The sequence below is a fragment of the Peromyscus maniculatus genome, chromosome 19, assembly GCF_049852395.1.
Source record: "Peromyscus maniculatus bairdii isolate BWxNUB_F1_BW_parent chromosome 19, HU_Pman_BW_mat_3.1, whole genome shotgun sequence".
NCBI classification, from domain to species: domain Eukaryota; kingdom Metazoa; phylum Chordata; class Mammalia; order Rodentia; family Cricetidae; genus Peromyscus; species Peromyscus maniculatus.
Window position 1 is genome coordinate 29,054,979 of NC_134870.1, and position 14,350 is coordinate 29,069,328.

General features: G+C 41.4%; 2 protein-coding genes across 2 annotated transcripts; both read left to right on the forward strand.

The window, feature by feature from the left end:
• Positions 1-1,282: 1,282 nt before the first annotated feature.
• On the forward strand, positions 1,283-9,137 carry LOC102914005 (protocadherin beta-6). The gene has a single exon (XM_076555042.1). It carries the CDS (start codon positions 1,796-1,798, stop codon positions 4,133-4,135), a length of 2,340 nt encoding a protein of 779 aa, XP_076411157.1. The 5' UTR covers positions 1,283-1,795; the 3' UTR covers positions 4,136-9,137.
• Positions 9,138-10,328: 1,191 nt separating this feature from the next.
• Positions 10,329-13,986, forward strand: LOC143266800 (protocadherin beta-4-like). Its single transcript, XM_076555041.1, has one exon. The coding sequence runs from the start codon at positions 10,717-10,719 to the stop codon at positions 13,111-13,113; it is 2,397 nt and encodes a 798-aa protein (XP_076411156.1). The 5' UTR covers positions 10,329-10,716; the 3' UTR covers positions 13,114-13,986.
• Positions 13,987-14,350: the final 364 nt, after the last annotated feature.

Sequence of the window (14,350 nt, forward strand, 5' to 3'; positions counted from 1 at the left end):
GGGCTCAGGAAAAAATACATGTTAACAGTGAAGCTCAATCAGTTCTAAGAAATGTACCACTCTAAATTGAATGATAGTGAGGAAGTTTGTAATAATGTGATAATGAGGAAAGTTGATTTAAAATGCATTAAAACTCAATTTATTTCAGAAGGAAACTTACCATTAAGATAATAAGAACTATTATGGAGTTATGAGAAGTAAGAGAGCATAGTATTGTTTGATATTCAAAGACAAATGGAATCTTTGAGCTGATTCATGGTCACCTGACTTATGACAATTGTGACAACTCAGAAACAATGGGGAATGGATCATCTTTTCAGTTCAGAATGCAAAGCCACCTGGGAAACTATGGACCCAAATGTTGTACACTTGTAAGATTTTAAGTTGATTATAGCTTTAAATATGAAAAATATAAAACAATCACTCAAAATACATGAGAATTCTTATGACATTGGAGATGGAAAGATTTCACACTAGAAAAGTGCTACCCAGACATGGAAAATATTGACGGATCAGGTTAAGTTAAAATTAGTAATTTTTGTTTATAAAAGACACCATAATGGGGTTAAAATAGAAGGCCAGAGTGCCTTATTTGCAATATGCATATGCAAAACTAAGATTATACTAAGAATATAGATTCTTCTGCAGACCAACTAGCCATCAGACAAATGCCTCAGATAGGAAAGGCCTTATCTTGAGAATGAATGGCCAATAAATATTTAAAAGTTTGCATCATTTCATTAATCACCAGGGAAATGCTAATTAAATGTACACTATGACATCCATACTCACTAGAGTGGTTAAAACTGGGAAGACAGCATCAAATGTTGACAAGACTATGGAGCAACTGGAATTCAGATGCATTGCTGGAATTACTCTTTCACATTGCTGGGAATGGAGTCAAATCCACTGAATGCACTAGGCAAGCGGTGTGTATGCATGTGAACTAGAATACAAGCCTATGGAGGAAAGACATGATTCAATGAAAACAGCACAGCATAGAGGAGCACACCAAAGAAAATGTTAGCAAAGAACAGTCCTACAGCAGAGAAATATTCCACTGGTTAAACTTTATGAAAGTTCTAAGAAAGGCAAAAAGTCAGTGTAGTGCTTAGGAAAAGAGTAGCAACCAGTGAATGGCAGGGGCAAAGTTTTCTCGTTAGGTGTGTGCTGATTATTCATCTAGATACTGGGTATTAGACTGTATTATCTTGGTGATCCTCTGTTGTGCTGTACACTTAAGACTTTTTTTACATGTTTGTTATGTTTCAATGAAAAGTAATTTGGGACTATTCCAATATTTTGTAGTTATTCATTACATTGAAGTTATGTATTCAAAACGTCTTTCATATAGATCAACATGCCATTTTGCTCATTTAAAAAGTTGCATTCCCTGAAAATTAACTCAGCAAATGTGTTGGAACTTATGGTTGCTGAGAATTGAGCATACAATGGAGGATACTTCTGTCTCCTAAAGGGTGTTTAAACCGCAGGGCTGGGAATGGGAACGGAGAGAACATTATGTGCAACACGAGAATAGTACGCACGGTGGCGCTGCAGGCTAACAATTTGTATAACTAGGGGCTCTCCGAATGCCCAGGGACGTCCTTCCCCGGTAATCAGAATGCTGACTGTTCCCTGAAAGAAGGGGGCATTTACATAAGATCTAGGAGAAAGGACTCATGTAAGCAATTCAGTAAGGTTTAATTGGAGGTTATTTCAGCAAACCTAATCTGTGTGGACTGAAACCAACAAGATTTAGAAGAAGCAGCGCCCTCCGGACTGCATCTGAACAATGGAGACAGCTGTAGCAAAAACGCCAGAGAAAAGGCAAGTCATTTTCCTTACTATATTGCTGCTTTTGTGGGAGGCTGATTCTGAGGCGATTAGATATTCCATGCCAGAAGAAACAGAGAGTGGCTACTTGGTGGCTAACCTGGAAAAAGATCTGAGGCTCAGGGTGGGGGAACTGGCCACCAGAGGGGCGCGAATCCATCACAGAGGAAACAAAGAGCTCTTGCAGCTGGATGCAGAGACCGGGAATTTGCTTCTGAGGGAAAAACCAGATCGCGAGGTGCTGTGTGGGGTGACAGACCCCTGTGTGCTGCATTTCCAGCTCATTCTGGAAAACCCTGTGCAGTTCTTCCAAACTGACCTGCAGATCACAGACATAAACGATCATTCTCCAGAGTTCCCTCACAAGGAAATGCTCCTAAAAATTCAAGAAAGTGCCCAGTCAGGAACTGTGTTTCCTCTGAAGGCAGCTCAGGACTCTGACATAGGGAGCAATGCTGTTCAGAATTACACAGTCAGCCCCAACCTCCATTTCCATGTGGTTACTCAGAGTCGCACTGATGGCAGGAAATACCCAGAGCTGGTGTTGGACAAAGCCCTGGACAGAGAGGAGCAGCCTGAGCTCACTTTAACCCTCACTGCTGTGGATGGTGGGTCTCCGCCCAGGTCTGGGACTACCACAGTTCGCATTGAAGTCATGGACATCAATGATAATGCCCCCCAGTTTGTACAGTCGCTCTATGAGGTACAGATTCCTGAGAACAGTCCCCTTGATGCCGTAGTTTTGACGGTCTCTGCCAGGGATTTAGATGCTGGGATACATGGGAAAGTAGCCTACTCTTTATTTCAAGGTGATGAAGTTTCTCAACCATTTGTAATAGATGATGTCACAGGAGAAATTCGTCTTAAAATGATATTGGATTTTGAGGCAACTCCATATTATAACATGGAAATTGTAGCCACAGACAGTGGAGGCCTTTCAGGAAAATGTACTGTAGCTATACAGGTGTTGGATGTGAATGACAACGCCCCTAAACTCACCATATCTTCGCTCACTAGTTCCATCCCAGAAAATGTTCCTGAGGCTGTAGTTGCTGTTTTCAGTGTTTCTGACCCAGATTCTGGGGACAATGGAAGGATGGTGTGTTCTATTCAGAATGATCTTCCATTCGTTTTAAAGCCCACATTCGAGAATTATTACACTTTAGTGACGGGGGGGCCATTGGACAGAGAGAGCAGAGCTGAGTACAACATCACCATCACAGTCTCCGACATGGGCACACCCAGGCTCACAACACAGCACAGCATAACACTGCAGGTGTCCGATGTCAATGACAACGCCCCCGCCTTCACACAAACCTCCTACACCCTTTTTGTCCAAGAGAACAACAGCCCTGCCCTGCACATAGGCACCATCAGCACCACAGACTCAGACTCAGGCTCCAATGCTCACATCACCTACTCTCTGCTGCCCACCCACGACCCACAGCTGGCCCTCTCCTCTCTCATCTCCATCAATGCCGACAACGGGCAACTGTTTGCACTCAGGGCGCTGGACTATGAAGCCCTACAGGCCTTCGAGTTCCACGTGGGCGCCACAGACCAAGGCTCTCCTGCACTCAGCAGCCAGGCGCTGGTGCGAGTGCTGGTTCTGGACGCCAACGACAATGCGCCCTTCGTGCTCTACCCGCTGCAGAACGCCTCTGCACCCTGCACAGAGCTGCTGCCCAGGGCGGCAGAGCCAGGCTACTTGGTCACCAAGGTGGTGGCAGTGGACCGCGACTCTGGACAGAACGCCTGGCTGTCCTTCCAGCTGCTCAAGGCCACAGAGCCCGGGCTGTTCAGCGTGTGGGCTCACAATGGCGAGGTGCGCACCTCCAGGCTGCTGAGTGAGCGCGATGCTCCCAAGCACAGGCTGCTGCTGGTGGTCAAGGACAATGGAGATCCTCCAAGGTCTGCCAGTGTCACTCTGCATGTGCTGCTGGTGGATGGCTTCTCTCAGCCCTACCTGCCTCTGCCAGAGGTGGCGCGCGATCCCGCCCAAGATGAGGATGTGCTCACTCTGTACCTGGTCATTGCCTTGGCTTCTGTGTCTTCCATCTTCCTGTTGTCTGTGCTGCTGTTTGTGGGGGTGAGGCTGTGCAGGAGGGCCAGGGCAGCCTCTCTGGGTGGCTGTTCTGTGCCTGAGGGACACTTTCCTGGTCACCTGGTGGATATCAGCGGCGCAGGGACCCTGTCCCAGAGCTACCAGTATGAGGTGTGTCTGACTGGAGACTCTGGGAACACAGATTTCAAATTCTTTAACCCCATTATTCCCAGTAGTCTCTTTCAAGACCCCTAGCTAAATTTCAGTGTCCGGAGACCAAGGTTTCAATAACCAAATCAGAATTAGTTGCTTGGCTATTAATATTTTCCTTTTGCATTCAATAATCTTTCCATGGGACAATATATTTCTATGTGGATTTTATTCGCTTTTTTTTTTTTTTGGTTTTTTCGAGACAGGGTTTCTCTGTGTAGCTTTGCGCCTTTCCTGGAGCTCACTTGGTAGCCCAGGCTGGCCTCGAACTCACAGAGATCTGCATGCCTCTGCCTCCCGAGCGCTGGGATTAAAGGCGTGTGCCACCACGCCCGGCTTATTCGCTGTTTTTTATTGGTGTATTTTTTTTCTTTTGGATCTGTGTTTCCTGTTTTATTAATGCAATCTTGATGCATCTTTTTCTTTCACTAATTTGGAGGATATGTAACATTGGTGTGTTTCTCTGGTCATTTCAAATAGTGTTCTTGGGAACTCATTTCTTCCTCTTCTTTATAACCTCTTCTTCAACACCCACCTCAGATCATATCTTTTTGAGGTTATGCATATAACTTGCTCTGTCGTATTCACTTTGATTTTCACTTTCACTGCAGCTTGTTAATTATACAATGTATAGTGTTCAATGTGACAATTTCAGAGATGGCACATACCATGCCTGGATAGCACTCACTTCCTTATCACATTCTTTAGTCCTGTTGTCTTCCTTCCCACCACACTCTTCAATGCCCCATTTTGCTGTCATGTACTTCTTGTCTTTCAGAGGGTGACTATTTAGCTTAAATGATCTGCAGTTCCATTTCCTTCAAAATGACAATTTCATTCTTCTTGATGCCTGAATAAAGTAATTCCACCATGCATGTATGTGTTTTCCTCACCACACTTCTGTTATCATGATAACACACCTTTGTGTACAACTAATGAAGTGTGATTATCAGATTCAGTCATCTGTCATAGTTTTACGTGTTTCATATATAAACGGAAGTGGTGTGCTGTTAAATTTATCATCTTTACTGACAACCACAATTAGTATTTCAACATTTTATTGCTTATGCACAGGCCAAAACTGCTTCTAAATGTACCAGAAATAACCTTGTTTTACCTAAGCCACTGCAAGTGATGGAGTGTGCTTTCACCTTGTATGAGAAGACACTAAGTGAGGCATGTGTTTGGGTGATGAGCTGATGTGTAAATGCTGGGAATAAATGAGGACCCATTAAACTTGCAACAATATATGCAGATGAATGGCTTTTAAGTGTTTTAGTATTCTTATTATTAGTACTTACTTGCCATAAATTGGGTGGCTTAGGCACAATATTTCCATTGGGTCCTAACAATGGGTTCTTTCCTCCCTATTTCAATCTGTAATGATGTACAATTGTTTGGGAATGAAATCTGTCAATCCACAGCAGCCTTCTTCCTACTAAATTGTAATTGAACAATGTACAAATATAGGAATTTATAATGGGCAAGAATAGTATCATTGGGGAAGTTTAGATTTTCTCCGAATAAAAATAATACATGTAAGCAACCCAAACCCCAGAATATACCTATTTTGAGTGAATTTTAAGAGTTTCACATAACAAACTATTATTTCCTTGACTAAATTTATTTTAAACGACTTTTCATATTTTATCGTCCAGATGTATCCAACTAGTATTTGAATGGTACTGTCTACAAAAAAAAATAGTTGAACTTATCAAAAATTGAAAATGACTTGGAAATTCTGGAAAGATAGAAAGTAATATTGGCATAATCTCAATCATCAGTACCTGTATTTCAATCATCAGTACCTGTATTTCAATCATCAGTACCTGTATTTCAGTCATCAGTACCTGTATCTCAAACATCAGTACCTGTATCTCAAACATCAGTACCTGTATCTCAATCATCAGTACCTGTAGCTGTGTGATTATAACCACTTTTAAGTGCCTGCAAGAGCCGGTGAGCCACCTTCCAAGCAGGAAGCTCCCAAGCATAAAAAACTTTCATGTAAATGAGCAATGTAAGCATGAATTCTTAATAATCAAAAAAAATCTTTTTCAGCCTAAATAATTTGTATGAAAATTTTCATCTTTTCATACGTATCTGAAATTTCTTGGAAATTATGTAATTCATATAAGACAACTATTTTTGAGAGGCACTATGGTGTATGATATCACACTAAAGTGGGAAGGACTATATGCTGATGATCCATTTACAACTTGAAGATAAAGGAGATACTGTATCAGTAGGAGTGTACATGCATGTGTGTGTGGGGGGGGTATGTGTGTGACCAAAACCTGGGGCCCACGGTGTACAAGGTATGTCTTCAATCACTAAGCTACATCCTCAATCCCAGATCCTATTAGCAATTTAACTTATGAAGGGCCTGTATTTATACATTGTTGACAAAGTGGGCATAAAATTTCTAAGCCAATAAAATAACCTGTACTGAATTTGAATTCAAAAAAATCAGTGTTGTTTCAAAGTTATTTTTATTTCTGGGCAGTTAGAAACATTCTATCCATTTATTTAAATTGATTTACAAAACTACTGCTATTATATTTTGGGACAGGTTCTTATTCAGTTCTCTTTGTAGCCTAGGCTGGTCTACAACTTTGCTCCTGATATCTGGGATTTGTTGTACCACCATGCCTGGTTCCCAAGGCCTCTTTATATGGATATTTCACTAAGTGCAGGACTCAGGGGATGTGGAAGTTTGAATGTAATTGGCCCCCATAAACTCATAGGGAATGGCACTATTGAGAGATGTGACCTTGTTGAAGGTAGTGTGTCACTGTGGGGGTGGGCTTTGAGGTCCTTTTTGCTCAAGCTTCACTCAATGTAACATTCAGTCCACTTCCTGTTACCTTCTGATCAAGATGTAGTCAACACCATGTGTGCCTGCACACTGCCATGCTCCCTGCCATGATAATGGACTAAACCTCTGAAACTGTAAGCTGCCACCTCAATTAAATATTTTCATTGATAACAAACTAACTATTGTTGCACTCTGGGGCATTTTACAAACTGCAAGTCAGATATCCATGAAAGAGATGACTTTGTCTATCAATTCTCTAGTAATAAGGTTGTTACTATTTATGAACAAGTTGATATTACTGTTCTTTCAATGTTTGAAGAGGAAACAAAATTAAACAAAAACAGAGTCTTCTTACTGCTAAATAAGTTCAGTAGATACTAAGTAAACTGAAAGTGCTCTTTTGGTTTTCTTTATAGTTTAGTTTGCAGTGCATAATGCAATGTCTCATTCAAAACAGGTGCTCAATTTGCAGTCATCAGATAACTAATTCAATTTTGTCAGAATAACACCAATCTCAATGGAACCAATTTTTAATTTCAATCTCTGGAAACTCAGAGAAGAGCAAAACAATACATCAATCTCTAATTTGGTTCCAAATTGAGCTCATCAGTGTCTTTGATTTTAGGGATAAAAAAAAAAGATTTTTTTTTGTTCATCCAATTAACTCTCAGAAATCTCTATTTAAATTCTTTGGTGTCTAATTGGTGCTACTATTGGCCTTTGATTACTCTTTACAGCATCAAAATTAAGTGAAAATTTCAAGATAGAGGTTCGGTCACTTATTTTCAAAACATAATTTCAAACAGTATATACTATCTCTTATTTTTCTATAAAGACATCAATTCAGAAATTGAATTACTTTCTTGAAAACCCACTGTCCTATTTTAATGCATAACAATAGTTTGGTTAATCATACACTTAAGAATGAAAATAGTTTTCTACTGTTCTTCTGTCATTCAACACTGTTGATTACAAGTGCGGTGTCAGCCAGCTTCTCCAGCATTATATGTAAATCCCTGTTCCTTCCACAGTTGATTTTCCCAAAAGCAGAGAAGTGATAGATCTCATTTTATTTTAGATTATTTCATTTATTCATCAGTTCTGACATTTGTTATTCCAGAACTCAAAAGTCATATAATACACTACATTTTTTTTAGTAGTTCTCATCTTCCTTTTTCAAAAATTCCACTTGGCATATTTTCATAACAACTAGTTCATAACTCACAATTGTCATTTCCTGCTTTTGATTTGACCAAATTAAATCTCTTTCACCCACAGTCTCTCTGTGTGGTCATGAATCTCTCTGTCCTAGGGGAGAGAACAAACATTGAACCTGTCTAGTCTTTTTTCATGGCCTTAGTCATCTTTAGTGATGTTGTTTTGTCAGCTCCTAACCTTCTTTTGGAAGTTCCTTCATACTATCCTGGCTTTAATGGTCTTTAAAAGAGAGACTGGAGATCTCATGGTAGTTTGCACTCAGATTTCAGGAGATCTAAGCTTTAATTAAAAAGACTTGCTGAACTTTGTCACACATGGGTAGAGGTTATATTCCACTTGTTTGAACTAGGCCCAAACAGGTGTGGGGCTTACAATTCTGCATTTGCTTTATGAAGCCAACATCTTAGATAATATCTCCTTCTTCATTGCTGTTATGGTGTCTGTTGGGGTGCCAGACCTGAGACCCTGTGAAAATATTTTTCATAAAGTAATTGATGAGTGAAAACCATGGGGGAGAGCCTGCCATGGTGGTGGATGCCTTTAATCCCCAGCACTTTGTATCCAGAAGCAGGTGGACCTCTGTGAGTTTGAGGCCGGTCTGATTTACATAGTGAGTTCCAGAACAGCCATGGATGCATGAAGAGCCCCTCTCCCAAACTGCAACACAACTACACACGTGGAAAAACTTACAGCCTTGATATTGGCAATAAATATACAAATTTGATGATGGTCAGCAACATTGACACAATCCAAAATTCCTGTTCCGAATGAGCGATTGTTATATTTAGGCTCTAGTGATAAAATAAAATTGACTTGATGCCCCAAATACAACTCCCTCCTCATAAAGCCACATGTCTAACACTACTGCTCTAATAACAAAGATCAGAGCAGCAACTATGTATCAACTCATTCTGTGACAGGAAACTGTGACAAAACCGGGCACATACAATAAAAGGAAAGAAAATTATATATCCATTTACTTTACCAATGTCAATGTGAAAATTCTCAAGAAAATACTAGCAAACTGTCACCAATAACAGATGAGATTGTATATCATGTCTATATAGGATTTATCCAGGACAAAATTGGTTCAACATACAAAAATCAACACTGACGTATCATTAAAGCACCAAATGATTTGGGAAGCCACACAACCATCTTAATAAATGCAGAAAAGCATTTTAAGAAAACCTTATAATTAGACAGAGGAAGCACAGAACTACCTTTGGTGTGACTTCTCATATACAAAATCTTAAGTGACCTGCAAGCATAGAACATTAGTGGACAAATTCAGCAAGTGTGTAGAAGAAGAGATCACTACCCTAAAAGAAGTTATTCTGTATGCTACCACTGGACAAACCGAAAATGAAGAACTCCTTGGAATCAACAGGAGCAAGATGCTCAGAAAAGAAGCAGGCAGGCATGAAGATGAATGTCATACAGAACCCTAGAAAACATTGAAGAACATTCTAGAAGACCTATGTAAGAAGGAAGTGTACCTGGATGGGAAGACTCCATATTGTAAAGATTATCCTCAAACTAGTTTATGACTTAATGGGATTCTTACCAAGATGCCTGTTTGCTTTTCTCCTAGAAGTTACCAAAATGTCCCTAGATTTTTCATGTGAAAATGCAAGAACTCTTGAATGGCCAAAATAATATTTTAAAAAAGAAATTTGAAGAAATCAAACTGCCTGATTTTATTGTGATACTCTAAGTGTGAAATAAAATATTTGAATGATTTATGAACTAAATGTATAAATATATGTTGTATTCAAATTGACATACAGGAGTGAATTGTTAGATATTGTCTTAGAGTGCATCAAAATTTTATAATGTACTTTAAAATATTTTAGGGTAGGAAGGTTAGTTAATATCAAATTTTAGTTTGTTTTCACCAACATACACTACCTGGTTTGTAGCTATTTCACTCAGGTGGTCAGCTGATGAATTAGATCAATGCAACTGTATCTATGCATTGGAGTATTCCAAAAGGTAATTCCTTCTTTAATAATTTATAGCAAATTGCATGGACTCTTGGTATTAACCTTAACACTTTGATATTTTATCACTGTGAGAAAATGCTATTACAAAACTGCTTTCTTGTTTTCTTTACCTGATTATTCAAATCCTCAATGTGGGAGAAGACTAGCTCTCTTCCAGTTTTGTTTTCATGACCCCTCTGATGCACAATATTATTGAATAGTTGTACCAATTATGCTGTTTCAAGCAGTAACAACATTGGTAAAGAAAAACATCTGCATACACTGTTAAAATGACATTAATTTGGAAACTTTAAAGAGGTGTTTGGCTTAAAAACAGAATTATAAGAATTTCCCCAAGAAGACACAGGGTGGCGCTGCAGGCTAAGATTGTGATAAAGCTCTAAAATACCAGGAATTGCTCCTGGCAAATACAGAACAAAAGACAGCACTCCGGAGCTGTGAAGAGGTTTGGGGACAGATATACTGGTTGAATGTAAGATTAAGAGCAACGTTGTGAAGATTCCTCTCAGAAGGAACCAGAAGTCAGCGTTTCAACGCATTTGGAGATTGCTAAAGGATTGGATGCAAGCACTCACTTTCCCAACATGGAGAAGCTGGAGAGAATTCACCCAAACAGGCAAGTGATTCCTTTCCTTTTTATGCTGGTTTTGGTTCAGGTTTGCAGTGAGCCAACAATTCGATACTCTATCCTGGAGGAAACAGAAAGTGGATCCTTTGTAGCCCATCTGGCCAAGGATCTGGGCCTGAGATCTGGGGACTTGACTGCCCGGTCTGCACGGGTGGTGTCTGATGATTACAAGCAGCGTTTGCTGCTGGATCCCGAGACTGGGGATCTGCTTCTGAGGGAGAAACTAGACCGGGAAGAACTGTGCGCCACTGTGGATCCCTGTGTGCTGCATTTCCAGGTGTCCCTTGAAAAGCCAGTGCAGTATTTTCAAGGAGAATTACTGATCCAGGACATAAATGACCACTCACCAGAATTCTCAGATAAAGAAATGCTCTTGAAAATACCAGAAAACAGCCAGCCAGGCACTCTGTTACCACTAAATTTAGCCCAGGACTTGGATGTGGGCAGCAATGGGCTTCAACAATACACACTCAGCCCCAACTCACATTTTCATGTCCTCACTCGGAATCATACTGAAGGCAAGAAATACCCAGAATTGGTGCAGGACAGAGCCCTGGACAGAGAGGAACAGTCAGAGCTTAGCTTGACTCTTACAGCTCTGGATGGTGGGTCTCCACCTAGGTCAGGAACAGCCATGGTTAAAATCCTGATCCTGGACATCAATGACAATGCCCCCAAATTTGTGAACACCCCCTATGAGGTGCAGGTCCTGGAGAGCAGTCCCCCAGGATCCCCAGTCCTGACTGTCCTAGCACAGGATGCAGATGCTGGCACCTTTGGGAGAGTTTCCTATGGCTTGTTCCAAGCATCAGATGAAATTCAACAAACCTTCTCAATAAATGAAGTCACAGGAGAAATACGATTGAGAAAAAAACTGGATTTTGAAAAAATTAAATCTTACCGTGTACAAATCGAGGCCATAGATGGAGGTGGTCTTTCTAGGAAGGGGTCGGTGGTGATAGAGGTGGTGGATGTGAACGACAATGCCCCAGAGCTGACCATATCTTCGCTGATCAGCTCAGTCCCAGAAAATGCTCCTGAGACCATAATCAGCATCTTCAGAGTTGGAGACAGGGATTCCAGAGAGAATGGAAAGGTTGTTTGTTCTATTCCAGAACACCTGCCATTCATCCTAAAATCCACTTTCAAGAATTTCTACACCCTGGTGACAGAGAGTCCACTGGACAGAGAGAGCAGAGCTGAGTACAACATCACCATCACAGTCACCGACATGGGCACACCCAGACTCACAACTCAGCACACCATAACAGTGCAGGTGTCCGATGTCAATGACAACGCCCCCGCCTTCACACAAACCTCCTACACCCTGTTTGTCCAGGAGAACAACAGCCCCGCCCTGCACATAGGCACCATCAGTGCCACAGACTCAGACTCAGGCTCCAATGCCCACATCACCTACTCTCTGCTGCCCACCCAGGACCCACAGCTGGCCCTCGACTCGCTCATCTCGATCAATGCCGACAACGGGCAGCTGTTCGCACTCAGGGCGCTGGACTATGAGGCCCTGAAGACCTTCGAGTTCCACGTGGGCGCCACAGACCAAGGCTCTCCTGCACTCAGCAGCCAGGCGCTGGTGCGAGTGCTGGTGCTGGACGCCAACGACAATGCGCCCTTCGTGCTCTACCCGCTGCAGAACGCCTCTGCACCCTGCACAGAGCTGCTGCCCAGGGCGGCAGAGCCAGGCTACCTGGTCACCAAGGTGGTGGCAGTGGATCAAGACTCTGGACAGAACGCCTGGCTGTCCTTCCAGCTGCTCAAGGCCACGGAGCCCGGGCTGTTCAGCGTGTGGGCTCACAATGGCGAGGTGCGCACCTCCAGGTTGCTGAGTGAGCGCGATGCTCCCAAGCACAGGCTGCTTCTGCTGGTCAAGGACAATGGAGATCCTCCAAGGTCTGCCAGTGTCACTCTGCATGTGCTGCTGGTGGATGGCTTCTCTCAGCCCTACCTGCCTTTGCCAGAGGTGTCGCGCGACCCCGCGCACGACAATGACGACTTGCTCACACTGTACCTGGTCGTTGCCTTGGCTTCTGTGTCTTCTCTCTTCCTGTTGTCTGTGCTGCTGTTTGTGGGGGTGAGGCTGTGCAGGAGGGCCAGGGCGGCCTCTCTGGGTGGCTGTTCTGTGCCTGAGGGACACTTGCCTGGTCACCTGGTGGACGTCAGCGGTACTCGGACCCTTTCTCAGAGCTACCAGTATGAGGTATGTCTAACTGGGGACTCTGGGATTGGTGAGTTCAAGTTCCTTAAACCTATGATCCCAGAGCTGTTGGTTCAGGATCCTGGGAGAGACCTTAAAGAAAATCTCCACTGCAGGGATAGCTTTGTGTTCAGCTGAATTGTAGGTTCTCAACCTATGGATCTGGACCCCTTCTGGTTATGAATGACCCTTTCACAGGGGTTGCATATCAGATATTTACATTATGAGTCCTAACAGTAGTAAAATTACAGTTATTAAGCAGCAACAAAATAATTTTATGGTATCAGGTCACCACAACATGACGAAGTGTATTAAAGGGTCACAGCATTAGGGAGGTTGAGAACCACCAAACTAAGTAATATGAACTCCTAAGTGTTGTGCAATTCTTACCTTTTAAGAAATGATCTTTTAACAAAGTTCTCCACTGGTCTAACCTGCTTGCATCCTTAATTGCACTGATAGTTTCTTTTTATTGGCATGAAAGTACTAGGCTTTTAGTTGTACTAAGCATATTTCATATATTTCTCCACATATGAGTATCACTTGGTGATACTCCCACAACCCTAAATAACCCAAATAGCATAACGTTTTCTTTGAATTATACACTTAATGATCTTCTGAGACATTTGACTGCTCTCAAAAAACATACAATTTGTACAAATTTGTGACTCCTGAACTTTCCATGTGATTTCATATTTTCAAAGGTTGATTGTTTAAAGTTACTTATGTTGCCTGGGTCTTTCTGCACAAATGGAAAGCCACATTACATCGTGTTCACTTTCAGGCTAAGTGCTTTGAATAGTCAGCTCATAAAATGTAAAGTGTATATCAATGTACACAAGGCTTGTGACACTTTTTTTTGTGAGAATCATGCATGCTAGGGGTCCTATTTACTTGGTTGCAAGTATTCTGGAAATACGACTGCTAAAGTTTTGAACTCTTATTTGATGAAAATTAAAGAGAAAATGTGTAATTTTTCATCCCATATATAAAATAAAACCGTTAAATCACTGCTTTGAAATAATTTCTTTTGATAATTAATCTCAGAATCAGAGTTATGTCTTATTTTTCAAAAAAAAGGAAAATGCAGAGTTATTGAAGGCATCACCTTTAACTTTTCTTCCTTATACAATGAAGCCCAAGCATGAATTAATGTGTGTCTTTTCTGGAAGTTTCTCCCACCTTTCAAATGAGGAAATTTCTTTTGAAGTTTGGATATTCTCTTTGATTCTGTTTATTAGAAGATTTCAAATTTTTACTTTGTGCTACTTGGTACCTTGGGTAGAATTTATCAATCAGCAAAAGTTATTTTTGGTGTTAAATCATTTTGTTTAATTGTTTAGCATACTTTGTGCATAGTTACTTTGAGTGAAAC

What these genes read in the sequence shown, in the direction of transcription:
- LOC102914005 (XM_076555042.1), top strand. Translation starts at nt 1,796, where the DNA reads ATGGAGACAGCTGTAGCAAAAACGCCAGAGAAAAGGCAAGTCATTTTC.
- LOC143266800 (XM_076555041.1), top strand. Translation starts at nt 10,717, where the DNA reads ATGGAGAAGCTGGAGAGAATTCACCCAAACAGGCAAGTGATTCCTTTC.